At 43.4% G+C, this 20100-nt stretch overlaps 1 protein-coding gene and 2 long non-coding RNA genes across 3 annotated transcripts; all 3 read left to right on the top strand.

Moving 5' to 3' along the window:
- The first annotated feature begins 1103 nt into the window (after positions 1-1103).
- On the top strand, positions 1104-10080 carry LOC110531978. Its single transcript, XM_021615531.2, has 17 exons — positions 1104-1541; positions 1783-1798; positions 1953-2069; positions 2826-2920; positions 3287-3367; positions 3456-3567; positions 3702-3871; positions 3969-4037; positions 4164-4230; positions 4500-4696; positions 4780-4827; positions 4926-4971; positions 8075-8226; positions 8311-8379; positions 8478-8529; positions 8635-8742; positions 9053-10080. Exons 1-17 carry the CDS (start codon positions 1428-1430, stop codon positions 9904-9906), a joined length of 2367 nt encoding a protein of 788 aa, XP_021471206.1. The 5' UTR covers positions 1104-1427; the 3' UTR covers positions 9907-10080.
- Positions 10081-10090: 10 nt separating this feature from the next.
- On the top strand, positions 10091-12872 carry LOC118966037. Its single transcript, XR_005053234.1, has 2 exons — positions 10091-11734; positions 12462-12872. It is a non-coding gene; the product is annotated as an uncharacterized LOC118966037 (long non-coding RNA).
- A 2106-nt stretch (positions 12873-14978) lies between these two features.
- LOC118966036 lies at positions 14979-17292 on the top strand. Its single transcript, XR_005053233.1, has 4 exons — positions 14979-15286; positions 16416-16533; positions 16716-16915; positions 17144-17292. It is a non-coding gene; the product is annotated as an uncharacterized LOC118966036 (long non-coding RNA).
- Positions 17293-20100: the final 2808 nt, after the last annotated feature.

The following is a 20100-nucleotide window of genomic DNA, read 5'->3' as shown; positions in this document are numbered from 1 at the left end:
TGTGTGTGTTTGAGAGAGATATCGCACAACTGACAAACTTTCCACCACGTCTGACACATGCATACACATTTACAGACATACTTACTGTTTAATAACATGAATATTACCCTATCCAAATAACCAAGGCTGTTCAAAGTCCATAACTGAATTTACACATTTCAGAGGTCCTTTCCCTAGCTTTGTAGGATGTGAATAGAGACCGTTTTGAATAGAATCCAACAATAGCAATACAATAATCGTTTTGTGGTGAAGAGGAATAGATGTGACCTGATAATAGCCTATAAACATTACGGAATCAGATATCTCACTAATCTACCGCTGTTAACGCTATCTTTACACCACTGAGATGTTTTTCAGATTCGTCCTGGGTTCAAATATATGCATACTCTGAGTATTTGAGTATTTTCAAATAATATGGGCCGAATCAACTATATATTACCAAGTATTTTACCATTTAAAAAAAATGTATAGGCCTAGCATAGGCTACTATTTGAATTATTTTCAAATACTTATTTCCAAATACATTATTTCAAATACCAGGCAGACCTGGGGTAATACAATATTTGCATTTGAAAATAGAAGTTTATGTGTATTTGAATACATGCCAATATTTTCTAAGTGTTATTTTAAAATACATTCTAATATTCAACTACTTGTATTTTCAAATAAATAATATCCAAATACTTGGCCTACTTCCAAATGTCTTCGAATAAATTGAAATACTAAAAATAGTAGGCCTCAACACTAACTGTGCAGGGGACTGCAATGTTTATGCAGCAAACATTTCCGTCCTTCCCGCAGTTAAATAAAATGTTCTTTCTCAGTATACCCTGACTATTATTTCCTTACTGTTAGTTAAAGCAAAGTTCACACTCTCGGCAATCCAAGACGTAGAGCAGCAACAGTACTAGCGTGAACATTTGGCTAGTTCGTTTTGCATGGCCCAATGCCCCGGGGAGTGGAGATGTCTCTTAAGGACCAATGGAACGGTCTAAAATGAACACACTCCGCCTAACCGGGGCACCGGGCAATACAAAACGTATTCGCCCAATGGTAAACTGTGGGAGGTAACTACTGATGTAACCTGTCTGTCTGGAGTAGGCGGCTGGAGAGGTGGAACTGTATGTTGTAAACTAGTCAGCGATTACGCACTCTCCCAAGACACAATTGAACTCGTAGGGAACTATTTGATCAGTTCTTAGGAACATACAAGAACAACATGGCACTGGAACATAACATGTTGGCCTATCTACTTTTCAGTTGTATTGAATTACATTTAATTTGTTTTGAAATGCACTCTGTAGTGTGAACATGTATGTGGACTATCGGCCCACTGGATTTTGCGTTAGTTGGCTGCCTGAGCGTTGTTCTAGCAACTTCGGATACAATGTGACTTTTCCAAGTGTCTCTGGTGTCAGTACTGATCAATGTTCATGATGAGTTGCGGAAATGAACCAGCACGTGCTGTGCTCCTGTTGTGTTTGCTGCTGCTCCTGCACGCGGCGGAGGAGAAACCACGCGCTAAACTAACTGTCACTGAGGTAAAGGAATGAATCATACCATCTTTGATGTTAATCTTCATGGAGATAATGTAACTAATAAGCAATGGAGACATTATACTCAGACTGTAGCCTATAGATAATGGAAATTATGTTTTGAAAATGCATTAGGCTATGTGAATCTGCATCAATATTCACTTCACATGTCAATAACAAACTCAACACAGCCATGCTCTGTTTCTTCTCCTTCTTCCTTTCCCTGTCTCCTCCACTTTATCCATAGATTCAACACCATAATGGTAAGTGTTTCTTTAGTCCATGGTCCCCTTGGAGAGCTGATCTTATACACAATATGAAGAGGAATAGTTTATTTGGAATTGAGACTTCACGTGGAAATTTTACTCCATATGTTGTACAGTTTTGAAAGTTCTGTGGCATTTGTTTTTTCTATAGGTTCCACCTGGAACTTGGAGAGTCTTCCCCAGCTGAGTCTGTCCACCTTCCGGTTCTCTCCATCACAAGGCTCCTGTTCTGCTTGTGTCCATGTCCGTGTCAGAATGAAAGCTGCAGGTAAGGCCTTGAACTCTGTCTCCCATCCACAAACAATCTCACTCTCCACATCATCCTCTTCCCTGTCATAACCTTCTTCCAGCTTACTTTTATCCAAAGTCTTCATCTCAGTCTCCCTTTCTCTGACCTTGTGTTTGTTGTCCCCCATGATGAAATTGGGGAGGGGACTATGGATTTGTCTCTGTATGTTAGTACATTAGTCACACACGATATCTCAGACACCACTGGCCTGATGTTTGATGAAACTTGGGTGAATGATGCGTCTTGTTATAGAGATCCAGCATTTACAAAATTACACTGATTGTCCAGATGGTGGCGGTATAACAAGAGATTGAAATTTGGCGTCTTGCCATTTGGCACATATGGTCAGGAATATTAGTCTAGCCAACCCATGTGATATCTGACACCACTGGCCCGATTTAGACGAATGAATGATGCGTCTTGCCATAGAGGTCCAGTATTTACAAAATCACATGTTATTGACCCAAGGGGGGGGGGCGCTATAGTAATCAACTGTGCGTACATTGTCACACGCGATATCTCACACACCACTGGCCCGCTTTTGATTAAACTTGGGTGAGTGATGCATCTTGCCATAGAGATCTGTCATTTACAAAGTTATACTGATTTGCAAAAGGGGGGACGGACATGTTTACTGTTGCCTTATTTGTCTATCTTTCTTCCTTAACATTACTTTCTCTTGTTCTACCTTTACTGCCACGATTCCTTAATCTGTCCTCTGTTTTTCCTCTCTAGACTTTACTGGGACACTGACTATTACCTACCTGGAGCTGTCAACTAGTACTCACAGAATCATCTCCATAGAAAATGTAAAAAATCGCACTTTACAGGTAACAACTTCTCTTCATTCCACTGACCAGTGAGTATTCCTTAGCTACCAAAGTTATCAGCTGGATAGGATAGATGGATATAATTAAGTTCACTTTCTTACCCTCTTATCTATTAATTGTCCCCCACGATAAAATCGTGGAGGGGACTGTGGATCTATCTCCATCAGTTACGTTCGTACGTTAGTTCGTACGTTAGTCACACACGATATCTGTGACGGTACTGGTCTGATTTTGATTAAACTTGGGTGAATGATGCGTCTTGCCATAGAGATCTGTCATTTACAAAATTACACTGATTTCCCAAGGGGGGCCCTGCATCATTTGTGGGGGATAACATGTTTACTGTTGCCTTGTTTTTATTTTAAGTGGAGAGGCCCGCTTCCATTCAACGGAGGAAAGACCAAAATCAAACGTTTACGTCTTCATAATATTGGCCATCAAATTTTGGTAAGATCTGATATTTTCATGCGTGCACACATTAAAACAGGTCAACGTGTGTTTCTGATTATGGTGCTGTGTCTCTGCTGCCCGCCAGTGGGAGTTGGTGTATGACTGTTTCCCGGCCGATGCAGGGCGACAAGTGTATGTGTCTTTGTCCTCCAAACCAAAGAGAGAAGACAGGTACATCGTACAAGACATCTGTCCAGGTAATGAATCTCAAAACCTAACTTGCCACATCCCTCACTTTTCCCCTTCCCTCATGTGATCAAAATGACGTAATAATTTATTACATTTCTATAGTCATTTTGCATACTATGACTCTCTGTCTGTGGTGATTCAGATCCAGTGCCGGAGTTTGACCTGTTTGTTGATGAGCTGGCTCGATCCCTCACTGTAACTGTAGCCACTGGGGACCACATGTACCAGCCGGCTCTCTCACCTGAAGTGTACACCAGGCTGTGCTACAGACAGACAGACTCAGAATGCTCCAACCTTTCTCCTCTTACCACTGTAAGCCCATTGTGTGTGTGTAGACGTGTTTCAAAAGGTGAAAGTTGTGTACAAAGATGTATATCATTTGTTTATGGATAACGTATGTTTTCACCAGATTGACACCAATCAGGCATTGTCAGTGACTCTCAGGTTCCCCTACCTGCTTCGCTGTGTCTGTGTACAGGTAAGGTCTCACTCGACTACATATCAGATAATGTGCAATGGACAGTGACATTGCTGCATGGCTCAAACTATGTCCCATGTAAGTGTCCTTACTTGTCTTGTCTGTTTGTATGTCTGCCCGCTACAGGTATATTACACACACCTGGATGCAAGGCGAACCACAGTTTGCCCATTTGTGAACAGCTCATTAGGTGGTGAGTATTCGTGTTTTTTTTTTATGTCTCTTAGACTTGTGTGAGATGCAGTAGTTGATGATTAGCTTCAGTCTCTGCCTGTGTTACCTGTAAATTGCCCTGTGAATCTGATATGGGAAACCAGGGGCTTTCTGCTGCATCTATTATTATTATTGTGAGTCACAGATAAACCAGCAGAGCATGCAGTCCTTAGAGACCGAAGTCACCTTGGAGCATTCACTCCTCACACTACTATCTGTAATAAGGCACTGTCTGTGTGTGATTTGAAGAGGGCAGAGATGTGTGGCGCTCCAGTTTTGTGACTCTGTATGGTGAGTTGGGTTCCGACCTGGCATGGAGTTCCCCGTGTCCTGCTGCTTACCTGAAGCTCTCTGCCTCCCTCTGCTGGCAACACCAGAGAAACACATCCCACTGCATTCCCATCTTCAACTCCACACTGGAGGACATAGTGGAGAAGAGAGATCTGGTAAGGGTTGGTGATTACTATGATGATGATGATGACGAGGAGGATAATAATGATGAATATTCCCTTCCCTCTCCCGTTGACAGAAATATAATGTTTCTGCTGTGGATAAACACCCTCAGATGTGTGTGCAGGTAAGACTGTGAGCCGATACATGTATAATATCAACAGTTAACTGTATAGTACATGTGGGTTTCAGTCGCTGATGTTCTCATGTCTCTCCTCTCTCTAGTTGTCCTTCAGAAGCAGTTTTGATGTCCACTGTCCATTCCTGCCAGGTGAGAGACCACAAGACCGCAGTGATATGAATACTGCGCTTGATATTGTTGTTATTTATTTATTTATTTAACCTTTTATTTAACTAGGCAAGTCAGTTAAGAACAAATTCTTATTTACAATGACGGCCTACCCAGACGACGCTGGGCCAATTATGCGCCACCCTATGGGACTCCCAGTCACGGCCAATTATGATACAGCCTGGATTCAAATCTGTAGTGACACCTCAAGCATTGAGATGCAGTGCCTTAGACCGCTGCGCCACTCGGGAGCTCATAAACACATCTTCTGTGCCACTAAGAGCGGTAAAACATACCACTTTTAGTCTACCCAAATGCATGCAAGACCCTCCCTTCGGCAAATCCGACCATGAGTCTATAAACCCTTCTTTCTGATTCCAAACAAACGCTCAAACAGGAAGTACCATCCGACCCGAGGCTACAATACTATTTTGCTAATACAGACTGGAATAAGTTCCGGGGATCAACCGATAGCATTGAGGAGTTTACCACATCAGTCACGGGCTTCATCAATAAGTGCATAGACGATGTCGTTCCCACAGTGCCTATACAAGCGTGTAAACCAAAAAACATGTATTAAAGGCAATATCCTTGCTGGGCTAAAGGCTAGAACTACTGCTTACAAAGAATGGGACATGGATATGGGTGCATACAAGAAAGACTGCTACGACCTCCGAGACATCAAACATGAAAAAGGACAATCTAGGAGGAAGGTGGAATTCAAATCAAAATCAAATCAAATGTATTTATATAGCCCTTCGTACATCAGCTGATATTTCAAAGTGCTGTACAGAAACCCAGCCTAAAACCCCAAACAGCAAGCAATGCAGGTGTAGAAGTACGGTGGCTAGGAAAAACTCCCTAGAAAGGCCAAAACCTAGGAAGAAACCTAGAGAGGAACCAGGCTATGTGGGGTGGCCAGTCCTCTTCTGGCTGTGCCGGGTGGAGATTATAACAGAACATGGCCAAGATGTTCAAATGTTCATAAATGACCAGCATGGTCGAATAATAATAAGGCAGAACAGTTGAAACTGGAGCAGCAGCACGGCCAGGTGGACTGGGGACAGCAAGGAGTCATCATGTCAGGTAGTCCTGGGGCACTGTCAGGAGAAGTACTCCAGATATAACAAACTGACCCTAGCCCCCCGACACATAAACTACTGCAGCATAAATACTGGAGGCTGAGATAGGAGGGGTCAGGAGACACTGTGGCCCCATCCGAGGACACCCCCGGACAGGGCCAAACAGGAAGGATATAACCCCACCCACTTTGCCAAAGCACAGCCCCCACACCACTAGAGGGGGGGGGCAACCCAGACAGGATGACCACATCAGTGACTCAACCCACTCAGGTGACGCACCCCTCCCAGGGACGGTATGAGAGAGCCCCAGTAAGCCAGTGACTCAGCCCCTGTAATAGGGTTAGAGGCAGAGAATCCCAGTGGAAAGAGGGGAACCGGCCAGGCAGAGACAGCAATGGCGGTTCGTTGCTCCGGAGTCTTTCCGTTCACCTTCCCACTCCTGGGCCAGACTACACACAACCATATGACCCACTGAAGAGATGAGTCTTCAGTAAAGACTTAAAGGTTGAGACCGAGTTTCTCTATTACACCGGATCTGATGCTCGTTGGATGTGGCAGGGATGGCAGACTATAACAAAAGGGAAACCCAGCCATGAGATGCCCAGTGATGAGAAATTCCCAAACTAGCTAGACCACAACAACTACGCCACACTGACCCTAAACACAGGGGCCCCTCAGGAGTGCGAGTTTAGTCCCCACCTGTACTCCCTGTTCACCCATGACTGAGTGGCCATACACGACTCCAACACCATCATCAAGTTTGCTGACGACACAATGGTTGTAGGGCCTGATCTCCGACGGCGATGAGACAGCCTATAGGGAGGAGGTCACAGAGACTTGGCAGTGTGGTGCCAGGACAACAACCTCTCCCTCAACGTCAGCAAAACCAAGAAGCTTATCGTGAACTACAGGAGAAGGGTTCGAGAGGTTCAGGTTCCTTGGCGTCCACATCACTAAGGCCTTAACATGGTCCATACACACACCCGCACAGTCGTGAAGAGGGCACGATAGTGCCTCTTCACCCTCAGAAGGCTGAGAAGATTAGGCATGGGCCCTTGGATCCTTAAAATGTTATACAGCTGGGCCCCAGCCTTATGATAAATAGCCATAAGACTGCTAAATGGTTAATTAAATGGTTCATCACTCCAGAGAACGTGTTTCCACTGCTCCAGAGTCCAATGGCGATGAGCTTTACACCACTCCAGCCAACGCTTGGCATTGCGCATGGTGATTTTAGGCTTGTGTGCTGCTGCTCGGCCATGGAAACCCATTTCATGAAACTCCTGACTAACAGTTCTTGTCCTGACATTGTTTCCAGAGGCAGTTTGGAACTCGGTAGTGAGTGTTGCAACTGAGGACAGGCGATTTTTAAGCGCTGTGCGCTTCAGCACTCAGCGGTACTGTTCTGTGAACTTGTGTGTTCTATCACTTTGTGGCTGAGCAGTTGTTGCTCCTAGACGTTTCCACTTCACAATAACAGCATTTACAGTTGACCGGGGCAGCTCTAGCAGGGCAGAAATTTGATGGACTGACTTGTTGGCATCCTATGACAGTGCCACGTTTGAAAGTCACTGAGCTCTTCAGTAAGGCCATTCCACTGCCAATGTTTGTCTATGGAGATTGCATGGCTGTGCTCGATTTAAAAAATATATGTTTTATACACCTGTCAGCAAAGGGTGTGGCTGAAATAGCCTAATCTACTAATTTGAAGGGGTGTCCACATACTTTTGAATATGTAGTTTATCTACCTCAAATTCCTGGTACTGTATATAGTTTAATTCCTCTTGTGTTACTATTTGTATTTATATATATATATATATATATATATATATATATATATATATATATATATATATATATATATATTTTTTTTTTTTTTCAACTGCATCGTTGGGAAGGGCTCGTAATCAAGCATTTCATTGTAACAGTAAAGTCTACATCCATTCCGCGCATATGACCGATAAAATGTGATTTGAACATCTCTCTCTCCTTCCTTCCCTCAGGTATGTCTAAGTGGGAGGCATATGTTGGTCCTGGTTCACAGAGTCTCCGTGTCTATCTCACTTCCACTATCCCAGCATCCTTTGCTGCTCAACTCTGTGTATGGCAGGACAAGGGATGTGTGTCCAGAGGAGCTATCTACTTAGTAAACATGGTAAGGTAAGAAGACACTGTTACCGTATTATAGAGCTGTAGACACTGGTCCATGCTGTTAAGAGTGCAGTTTTCTGTTGTACAGGGTGGGGGCACCAGAGAGACACAGCTAAACCTGCCCTTATCCTTCCTAACTGAGAGACTATGTGTGCAGGTATGACCTAACTATGAATGTTTTTTGTATTATGTGAAAGGATATCTTACCTTACTTTGACTTTCTTTTCATTTCACGCTCTCTTTAACTCTCTGAAGGTGTGGCGGTCAGATCCTCCACAGTATGGGAGGAGAATACTCTGTCCTGACTGTGAGTTCTCTCTCTCTCTCTCTCTCTCTCTCTCTCACACACACACACACACACACACACACACCTTCCAGCACTTATAAGTAGTATCCTCAAATGCCTTCTCAGATTCCCACAGGAGATGGGGTCTCTATGCTGTTGCAGCCTTGACACTTCTGGTTATTGTGGCAATGCTGGGACGCCTCATATACTATGTGACCAAGAATGGAGTCACAGGTCAGTTTTTCTTGTACTGTACATAGACCTTTGTAGCCCCTTCTTGTGTCCTCAGTCATATTATATTAACAATGTTTGCAATATTATGTACTGTTTTTGACCTACTTGTCTGCTCTCTTTGTATCACCTTATCCTTCAAACCTAATTTAATCCACATTTGATTTGATCCCAAAGGCTTAATGGCCATCAGTGAAATAATAGAGAAATCAAGCAATAACTTACAATCATTTCCAATAATTTTTTTGTCTCATCCCTGTATCCCTCTCCTTTGTGTGTGTGTCTGCCTCGCCCCTACTCTCGCTCTCTGCAGGTTGGCTGTTCATCCAGAGGCCTGTGTTGTTGGTGTGTTCCTCAGAGCTGTCAACCCATGTGTCTCCCGTGTGTGCTTTGGCCTCCATTCTACAGGGAGAGCTGTGTGCTGACGTGCGCATGGCTCTGTGGGCCCAGATCTCCAATGGGGATGGTCCTGGGGCTATGGAGAGGTCTGGGGCTGGTGTGGCTGAGCTGGGCCCTGTGCCCTGGATGTATGGACAGTGGGAGGCAGTCAGAGAGGCAGGAGGCCGGGTGCTGATCATATGGAGCCCAGAGGCTAAGGAGTCCTACAAGAGCTGGAGAGAAGAGCGAGATGGAGGGAATAGGAGAGATGAGAAAAAGATAGGAGGGAGTAAAGGAGAGGAGATGCGACAAGGGGAGAGTGGAGGAGAGGAGCTGAAAGGACTTGAGTTAACAAGAGATATACAGGAGCAAGCAGGAATGGAGAAAGGAGTGGAATGGAAAGAGGAAGGTAGGAGCGGAGAGGAGGAGAGGGAGCCCTCCTCAGTGACGGGGCCGGTGTTCAGGGCTGCCCTGTCCTGTCTGCAGGGGGCACTACAGGGGACAGGCAAGAGCCACGGCTTTGCCCTTGTCTACTTCCAGGACCTCTGTCACAGCCGAGACATCCCCAAAGACCTCAGAGGTGTCCCGCGCTACTGCCTGCCTCGGGATTTTGGGGGACTGATACGAGAGCTGGGCGGGATGGCTAGAGGAAGGAACAATGTGATTGGCAGCTGGCACTGCTGGCTCAGACTCCTCTCCAAAACATTGTCGCTTTGGTTGGCACGACAACTAACTCACAAGGTGAGTTGCCACGGACGCACCCACAGGAAGAAGAGGGTCCAAAACTGAAATTGTCGCAGAAAGTGAGGTCAGAGAGGACACTAAGCAGGCATGTGTCGCCACTGTCAACCAATTAAGAGAGGACAGAGCCAAGCACTTTGCAGGAGGAGTCACTCAGCGGGCCACCGTGGTGATGAGGCAGGGCATCTCAGGTTTGACCTTTTATACAGGCTTTTTTTTAATTTTTTTTTATACAGGTTTTTTTTTGTTGTCATGACTGTAACATGAGACATGGGTGGTGTAGTGACCCAAACAGAGACAACGAACATTTATGCCTATCAAGTCAATAGGGGGTAACACTTCACCACTAAGATACCTTACCACTTGATTCGCTAAGCTAAGTAAATATGGTCGTCTGGGTACATCCCACATAGGGCCACAGTTTGTTCTTTGTGTACTGAGTGCACTGTTTGAACCTGACCATGAAGCCGCACACATCAGCCTTACCGTTGTGGGTTTGCCTGAACAAAGGAGACACCTTAATCTGGGGAATATCTCCTACAAAATCAACCACCCTCTGTTAATACAACAAGATTTAAATTCACTACATTACTCTGAACAATCTTGCCTAATTATTTTGTTTTGATTATATGTGATTTTTGACATAATATAGTGAAATCAGAACAAGTTGACATGGCAGAGTGCATGGGGGCTGCCACATCAAGCAGCATTAAGGGAAATGTTAAAGAAAAGGAGGCTTGAAGTACAGTTGCCGGGCGCAACACACCAAAGGAAACGGTTCACCCTATCTTCATCTTGGAGAGAAAAATCCTTACAAGGGAGGAGGCCAGAGCTAACCCCCTGAAGGAAGTATAGCTCAACCATAGCATACAGGGAATCCACCCAAGCCACTTGAGGTTGGTACAGAGAGTGCACTCTGGCGTATCTAAGTAAATAGGAGGCAAGGGCAACTCCTTATTGGAGGAATATATGTCTGTGGAAAGCATGTACTGTTCAAGGAAAACAACCCTGTCAGTCTGAAGTCACGCATGGCCAATCAGAACTCAGTTCAAGGTACAATCAAAGAGCTGCCTGAATCAGCAGATGACAGAGTTTCTGACCAAAGCAGGCTGCAAGACTGGGGAAAGTTATGAAACGCATGATTCGATGCAAGAACCAACTCACTAACTGTTCCAATGGAGAGCGCTTTGTTTACATTGAAGCAGACCCAGACCGAACCCAGACCGCGCTCTGCAAAGATGGGTCCACACTGGGTCAAAATATTATTAGTGCAATGGACAGCGTCAAGACGAGCCGGAACAAAAGCCTGCACTGAGCCCAAAATGCATTCCAGCCACTGAAGAGAACTTGAATTACATAGAGGAGATGTACAGTATAGCTAGTCTGTGCTGGATGACAACGCCTGCCTGAAAGTGGAACAGAGCTATCAGAAACACCCGCAGAATCTGGAGAAATTCAGGCCACTTCTACACCGAACAATAAGGGGGATGAGCCTGGAGAAAACAGTGTGCCAGACCCAACTATACATTCTAATGAGCAGAGAAAGAAGAAGAAATAAAGTAGCAAAAGAATGTGAAGAGAAAAAAATGGAAGTGACAAAAGCAGAGTAAAACAAGAACAACAAGACCTAAGATAGTAAGATGAACAGAAGGCGGTGCAACTCACTTGGGAGGGCAAAAGGAGGGAATCCATCCTTTAATTATCTTATTCCCTCTGTGCTCTGTTCCTCTGTTCTCTACAGGCAAGTAAGAAACCTAGGGAGACTCACACAGTTAAGTCTGGAACAGAAGTCAAAGAAAGAAAATGATGATGAACAGGACCAAAGTCCCCAGATCACAAGTGAAGAACACAAAAAGTCCACCCAGGAAGTATAAAGGTGATAGAACCATCATGGACAATGTGTGATGTAAATACTACCTGAGCTTGATGATCACTAACTCACTGGGCACACCACATAATTTCAACGTGGAAATATGGGTAATATTTGGGTAAGACGTTGATCAATAATATTTCACTGTGCTTCATCTAATACCATAACCAAATTACCTGGATTGCAGTTCAGATTATATTAAAAGTACATAGTGTCAATGATCAATGTTGTTTGAGATTTTACACAGATTATTATAGCAATTGTGAAGATCTCCACAGACCTGTGATGACCTTTGCATGCTATCTTGAACATGCACACTTTCTATAATTACACAAGACATTTATAGTTCCAGTAGGCTAACCTCAGAATGTGGCCATGGATCTGTTACTTATTTTAAGGTAGAATAAGTACTGTTACATTAGCCTTATTGCTATATACTGTATTACAAAAGTAAATGGAACTGTCCAAGGTACACATTCTTCAAATGTTGATATTTGGTTGCCAAATGCATTTCAATATCCAGTTTGTCTACAAATTAATAACTTGTTGGATTCACGTCTCCACCTCAACCAAAAATCTAAGTTAAAGAATTGTCACTAGAGCCGTGCGCTGAAAATCCTGGACACATCCTGTACAATGTACTGAGCTTTGAACACTTCATCTGATTTTTCAAATGTGAAGCTTGTCTTCAAGTGTCTCAATGGTCTTTCCCCTGAACCCCCTGCCCTAACAGATGCTGGAGCTGCAAAGGCCTGGAATGTCCACCAGGGAAAACTGCGGGGTCTTTCTACTGCATTGTTTCCCAACAGGCTGCTACTGCTTCAGCAGTGCAATCATGTATGAACTGCCGTGTGTTATCCAACAGACCCATTAAGACTTGTATGTCCAAGTTGTAAATATTACTGCTATGAGATTTGCTTAGGTGCATCTAATTGAAGGCTGGCATTGTGGATATAATTATGATAATGTACAGATGTGATATTTTTATTGATTACATATTTCTTTTCATTAAAGTCTATTTTGGGACGGGTGTGGAAAATGAGCTTGAGCTAGACACACTAGTGCAATGCATCGGACGATTGTTTGTTCATTGTGTCAATGTGTTTGTCCCCATTCAAATAAACTAAACTATTATTGTATGAAACTGAATGTCCTTGATGTGTACCCTCACCACAGGTGAGGGTACACTTCATCACTCTGATGAAAGTATGTGATATCTTTGGGCACTAACTATACATACAAAGTGTTGTTTTACCCAAGTCTCCACTTGACTGACAGAACCTTTCTGGAATATGTAGTTCTACTGAAGTGCACAGCATCAACCTGCCCCATCTTGAGCCAGCACATGTCCATCTAACTGGTTGGCAGTAGAACTGCCTGGGTATGCACAGTGCCATAGAGATATACAATGTCTGGGTATAGAGACCACTCCTACATTGTAATGAGCTCAACTGGACCGGGATAGGTCAGCTCCAATGAGCTTGTATGGACTGTACTGTAACCTAAGGTATATGAGAAATAGACACCTTAGTGACTCATTCTCTGGTCCAATGATGACATGGTCTTAGTTTAATATTTAAATTATTCAAGACTTTGTTTTCAGAATATTTCACTTTGCAGTATGTAGTTATCAACTATCACACCCTGATCTGTTTCACCTGTCTGTGTGCTTGTCTCCACCCCCCCTCCACGTGTCGCCCATCTTGCCCATTATCCCTTGTGTATTTATACCTGTGTTCTCTGTCTGTTGCCAGTTTGTCAAGTCAACCAGTGTCAACCCGGCTCCCCGGTATTGTCTCGGGCAGAAGGTATGGCTATCCACCCAGGATCTGCCCCCAGGTGTAATCCCGCAAACTCTCCCCCTGGTTTATGGGCCCTTTCTCCACCTCCAAGGTTATTAGCCCCTCTGCTGATCATCTTCTGTTGCTCCGTACCCTTCGTAACTTCTAAAGGATCGGCGTCCCTTCAACAGGACAGTTGTAAATCATGCAGTCATGTCAAGATCGCAGATTTGAGAGAAACAACAAATATCAAGACTTCACTATATCATTAGGGGTGTAGTATATCCTATAGGACCATATTTGGTCAGAGTGATGCCTTCATGGCATGCCGACGACACGGGCAGTCATCTCTTGAACTTTGTCAACTAAGCACCAATCGGGGTCAAACAAAGCTAGCTAGATAGCCAATAAGCTGGGCTTTACAGGAGTATCCAGAAACCATGTATGTCTTAAAATGTAGTTACTAACCTTGTACGACAGCATGCCTTTTCATTTTGGACAAATTATAAGGATATTCACAGTTATGAAAACTGGTTGTTTTGCAAATGTTGAACTTATATGGCCACTAATACTTGGAAAGCTAAATCAAAGTCCAAGTATACAGATTTGACAATATTCTTACATAAAAATATAATATGAATGCAAATGGCTCCTTCACGATTTTCCCAAATGTACCTGGGGACTTCAGTCTTGCAGTTCACTCATACTTCAAGTTATCCATCAAACTTTGCACATACACTGCTGCCATGTTGTGGACACTATCGGAATTACAACCAGAGTGATGGCTAGAACTGTGCCCTTTCTCTTGCATTTCGAAGATGGTGGTAGAAAAATACTTTTTTTTTCTTATTTTCTTCTACAATATCTATTGTGTTATTCTACTACATTCAATTCACATTTCCACAAACTTAAGTTTGTTCCCTTTCAAATGGTACCAAGAATATGCATATCCTTGCTTCAGTTCCTGAGCTACAGGCAGTTAGATTTGGGTATGTCATTTGGGAAAAAATTGGGGAAAAAAAGGAAGTTATGCCTAAACATCCCACCTTTCATGTGTCCAGAGCCAAACCTATTTCTCACAGCCCTTTGTCTACTGTTTCCAGGCCCACCCCCTCTACACTGTCTCGGTGAGGCGTCTCCTGAAGGTTCGACCTCTGGGCAGGGGGTTCTAGTACCTGGTTGACTGGGAGGGTTATGGCCCGGAGGAGAGGTGCTGGGTCCCCGCCAGGGACATCCTGGACCCAGGCCTCATCAGGGTGTCGACGTTGAAAAAACACGATCATCCAGGTATACACCCAGGTAGGACACCAGGTGACACCCCTAGAGGGGGGTACTGTCACACCCTGATCTGTTTCACCTGTCTGTGTGCTTGTCTCCACCCCCCTCCAGGTGTCGCCCATCTTCCCCATTATCCCCTGTGTATTTATACCTGTTCTGTTTGTCTGTTTGTGAAGTTTCGAATGGGGGGTCGTTTTGCTAAAATCCATTTTATGTTTTTAGTCATGAGTAATTAACTGATCTTTAGGTTCCCTTTGTGTGCATATATAACGTTTATAGATCTGACTTCCATTAGACTAAATTACAAAATATATTGTTTGGAGTGACTTAAGTTGATGAGACCGATACAAGACTAGTGGCATTCATGGAAAGTGTTTAAAAAATGGGGACATAGCATAAAGTGGTTTCTGTGAGAATTACAGGAGGGGAGCGCTTAACCCTGGGGGGGTCGTTTATCCCCAAGCCACCCTACCATAAGACAACTGTTCTAACCAGAGAAGTAAGTAATGTTTGCAATTATATGCAGTAAACAGAGGCGGGGGGGCATGCAAACACACAGACAAGCTTTAGTTCACTTGTGCGCACCATGCACAGTAATTTGTCTTATCTAGTAAGAGGCTGTCAGAAAGAAAACATCACAATGAACCTTAACCTGCTCTTTCTGCATTAACCACACTTCTGATCTAGTCTTTATTTACCTAGGCAAGACAGTTAAGAACTCATTCTTATTTACAATGACAGCCTATCCCTGCCAAACCAGGACAGAGCTGGGCCAATTGTGCACCACCCTCCCAATCACAGCTGGATGTGATTCAGCCTGGATTTTAACCAGGGACTGTAGTGACACCTCTAGCACTGAAATGCAGTGCCTTAATCCGCTGCACCACTCAGGAGCCCAGTCTGGTGCCTGTGCATTAAGTCTGGTGCCTGTGCATTAAGTCTGGTGTCTGTGCATTAAGTCAACACTGGTAAGATGCTTGATCCGTTTGAGTGAACAGATTACTGTTTTTATTGACATGCTGTAGCGCAGTCTGTACTGTAGAACAGAGTTTACCAAACTCCATCCTGCCTGGTCTGCATGTTGTAGGAAATCAATCTCTCTGTGCTCTCTCTGACTGCAGTGTAAAAGTTGAGACCATTTAAAGAAAGTATAGTGCATTATAAACCAAATTACACTGAACAAAAATATAAATGCAACATGTAAAGTGTTGGTGAGCTGAAATACAAAATCCCAGAAATGTCCACATGTACAAAAAGCTTATTTCTCCAAAATTGGTTTACATCCCTGTAAATTTAGCATTTCTCCTTTGCCAAGATAATCCATCCACCTGACAGGTGTGGCATATCAAGAAGCTTATTAAACAGCATGATCATTACACAGGTGCACCTTGTGCCGGGGACAATAACAGGCCACTTTAAAATGCTGACTGCAGGAATGTCCTATCAGGCGTGGGGGTGCTGAGGAGTATTTCTATCCATAATAAAACCCTTTTGTGGGGAATGCATTCTTATTGGCTGGGCCTGGCTCCCCAGTGGTTAGATTAGGTTCTAATACATTTATTTCAATTGACTGATTTCCTTATATGAACTGTAACTCAGTAAAATATTAATTGTGATATCTCTCTCAGATGTTGCCCTTCCTGCCATGAAAGGTCCTGTGAATGTTAGGTGGTTGGAGCTTAGTGTTTCTGTGTTGACACGACTGCAAACCCTGCCTACAAGTCCAGGTCTTATTCACAATCAAAGGTAACCCGTACAGCTTCAACCATTCAGCTGCAGAAAACTCTCTCTCGTCCTAGACACTGTGATTAGTCCAGGAAACCCTAGCCTTGATACATTGTGGGAGGCAATAAGCCTGCCCAGGGAGACTACACTGTGATGCATTGTACCGCAGTCCTTAACCATAACACTACCACTACTTTTAACAGGACTCACGTTAACTTCAACAGGACGTCACTGTGCCTGCGACTTGTGTGTCTGCTGTTCTCAGCACATGACATGGTGTTGCTGTTTCTGCAGTCCCAGATCAGCATGAGGACCAGTAAGTGTCTGCTGACCACAGTGACAAAGATTACAACTCTAAGCAGAAGTAAGTGGGTGAAAGGAGTGCCCTAGGGATGCTGAACAGGTAAGAAGACATATTGTGCCAAAAGAGAACACACACACATTAATTGGGGGAACCGTATACGGTCAAGTAAAATAAATGATGGTCTCACTGTGTTTGCTAACTTCATATTAACTGAATGTCTTTCAACCTTTTGACTGTGTTTTGCACTTTCTCATGGTGAAGTACAATTCTTGCTCTGCTGTCTCCTACTGTATGTGTTCCAGAAGTTTCTGTAATATTGTGTTACAGCTACCCACACATCATTGATTGCTGCAAGAACGTGACATTTACATTGGAACCATTCAGCTCTGGGGGACCAGAACTCTCCTGAAGTAAATTCTATCTATCACCTGTCATTGAACTGTTGTCTATTAAAATATGATGGTTATTTGGGGGAACTTTAGAGTTGTTTAGTGGACAGGACATATAGCCCAATATGTAATAGTTTGTTTGATTCCTGCAGATGTGGCTAGTCTTATTGCTGGCGCCAGAACCATATGGCAGTCCAGTCAAGGTCTATACATTATCTTCCTCAGGGACCACCACAATCCCCTCCTTTACAAAACGCTAAGAATAATATACATCATACATTTCAACAACAACTGTACTGTAGGCTATGCATTTTATTCATCAGATCATGTATTTTGATGACCACGCTCTCCTCTATTTCTGTCTCAAAGGTTGTTCCCCAAACCTAGGTGTTGAGAAAGAATGTGAGGGTGAGTCACTATCATTTGAAATTGCAATCATTTTCATTAGTGCACTGTTCTCTACACCCGCACTGAGCCTGCTTTAGTTTTATGCCACCATTTAAACCCCTGATTGGCTGACATCTGACTGATTTATGTCTCAGTGCCCAAGCTCCAAGCTGTGATTGATGAGAAGAGAGGTGTGGCTGTGCTCCTATTAAACAGTTCTAACAAAACACTGACCAGGATGAGTCAGATGCACAACCACTGTAGCTCCCTTCAGTGACCACAAGCACAACCGTTCCTTGATTTTAACTGGCGGCTTTATTCTGTGGTTTTAGTCAGAATTATCACCTTCCGTGAGAACTATAAAGTAAATGAAAAATACAGTTAAGCACACTCTTACAACCTTATCTTACGAGTAACTTATTAGCTTGGTATAACTCTGAAGTACTTACATACATAACAGTTTAACCGACAGTATCATATTAAACACATGAATAAAGGAAAAATACCTCATTGGCTGCTTATTACAGAAGGGAGGAAATCAAACTTCACACGTATTATTCCTGGCATGAATTCACACTTCATCCCAACATACACGCTGCAACCTTTATGAACTACACCCAATGACATGAAAACTTAGCTAATGCAGCGAAGGATTGCCTTCCCTCCAAAAGTGTGTTGCTACAATAAGGATCCCCGTTACAACAGTATTAGCTACGTAGTTCCGCTTGTCTTATTTCCCCTGCACAGCAGACACGTAAACAATTCAAACAAAAGACAGTCTAACTGTCAGTTACAACCACAAACACACCGGGTGGACAGCCACTCTCCACGGACATTGGGTAATGCCAACCGTGTGAAAAGTTGACTTACCCATTACCTTTAATAGTGTATATAATAATATATGCCATTTAGCAGACTTTTTTTTCCAAAGGGAAAGGGAGATACCTAGGGATACCTGTACAACTGAATGCATTCAACTAAAATGTGTCTTACGCATTTTAAAAAGCGACTCCCAGTAGTGCATGCGCAGGTTTTCGTATGGGTGGCCCAAGCAGGAATCAAACCCTTGACTTTGGCATTGCTAAACCACAGATGAATATCTGGTGTTTTCTGATCACTGACAGTGTGTTTGTGTTTGGATGTGTCTTTTTTCAGAAAAGAGGAGGGTTCATCAATGTGAACCCCCATCCTGCTTTGTGTGTTCAAGTAAAGTGTTTTCTTTCCCTTCACACTTGTCCAATGACTATTGGGCAGCATGCACTGTATAAAAAAAATGTGAGCCTGTATTTGCTCTGAAATGTAAGTGCAAGTGTTTGTCTGACACTGTACTGCTTCTTGTTGTCTAGATGAAAGTACAGGGGATGGATACAAAGCTGGATCCCTTAATATGTCCATTTGCAAGTACGAATTTCACCCCTGAGGGTCAATTTATCTATAATGATTATCTGGTCACCTCCAAAATTACTGGCACCCTTGATAAAGATGTAAAAAAAATATATAAAAAAATAATACAAATCGAGCTATATTATATGTTCACATTTTATGTGTGCTTGAGGTCATTGTCTTGCTGAAACCACAAGTTCTTCCTGGTAGAGCATTGTCTTGCTGAAACCACAAGTTCTTCCTGGTAGAGCATTATCTTGCTGAAACCACAAGTTCTTCCTGGTAGAGGCAAAATGTTCTGGTACTTGGTAGACTTCATGAAGCTGTTTACTTTTTTATTTTTTAATATTTTTTTCACCTTTATTTAACCAGGTAGGCAAGTTGAGAACAAGTTCTCATTTACAATTGCGACCTGGTCAAGATAAAGCAAAGCAGTTCGACACATACAACGACACAGAGTTACACATGGAGTAAAACAAACATACAGTCAATAATACAGTATAAACAAGTCTATATATGATGTGAGCAAATGAGGCGAGATAAGGGAGGCAAAAAAAAGGCCATGGTGGCAAAGTAAGTATAATATAGCAAGAAAAACACTGGAATTGTAGATTTGCAGTGGAAGAATGTGCAAAGTAGAAATAAAAATAATGGTGTGCAAAGGAGCTAAATAAATAAATACAGTAGGGAAAGAGGTAGTTGTTTGGGCTAAATTATAGGTGGGCTATGTACAGGTGCAGTAATCTGTGAGCTGCTCTGACAGTTGGTGCTTAAAGCTAGTGAGGGAGATAAGTGTTTCCAGTTTCAGAGATTTTTGTAGTTCGTTCCAGTCATTGGCAGCAGAGAACTGGAAGGAGAGGCGGCCAAAGAAATAATTGGTTTTGGGGGTGACCAGAGAGATATACCTGCTGGAGCGCGTGCTACAGGTGGGTGATGCTATGGTGACCAGCGAGCTGAGAAAAGGGGGGACTTTACCTAGCAGGGTCTTGTAGATGACATGGAGCCAGTGGGTTTGGTGACGAGTATGAAGCGAGGGCCAGCCAACGAGAGCGTACAGGTCGCAATGGTGGGTAGTATATGGGGCTTTGGTGACAAAACGGATTGCACTGTGATAGACTGCATCCA

This window comes from Oncorhynchus mykiss, chromosome 9, assembly GCF_013265735.2.
Source record: "Oncorhynchus mykiss isolate Arlee chromosome 9, USDA_OmykA_1.1, whole genome shotgun sequence".
Classification (NCBI taxonomy): Eukaryota; Metazoa; Chordata; class Actinopteri; order Salmoniformes; family Salmonidae; genus Oncorhynchus; species Oncorhynchus mykiss.
The sequence above is the reverse complement of the archived record's forward strand: the minus strand, read 5'-3'. Positions and strand labels throughout refer to the sequence as shown.

Excerpts from the sequence above, each read along its gene's own strand:
- LOC110531978 (XM_021615531.2), top strand. The coding sequence starts at position 1,428 with ATGTTCATGATGAGTTGCGGAAATGAACCAGCACGTGCTGTGCTCCTG. Across the intron at positions 3,568-3,701 it reads CGTACAAGACATCTGTCCAG|ATCCAGTGCCGGAGTTTGAC; the intron begins GTAATGAATCTC and ends GTGGTGATTCAG. Across the intron at positions 8,743-9,052 it reads GACCAAGAATGGAGTCACAG|GTTGGCTGTTCATCCAGAGG; the intron begins GTCAGTTTTTCT and ends CGCTCTCTGCAG.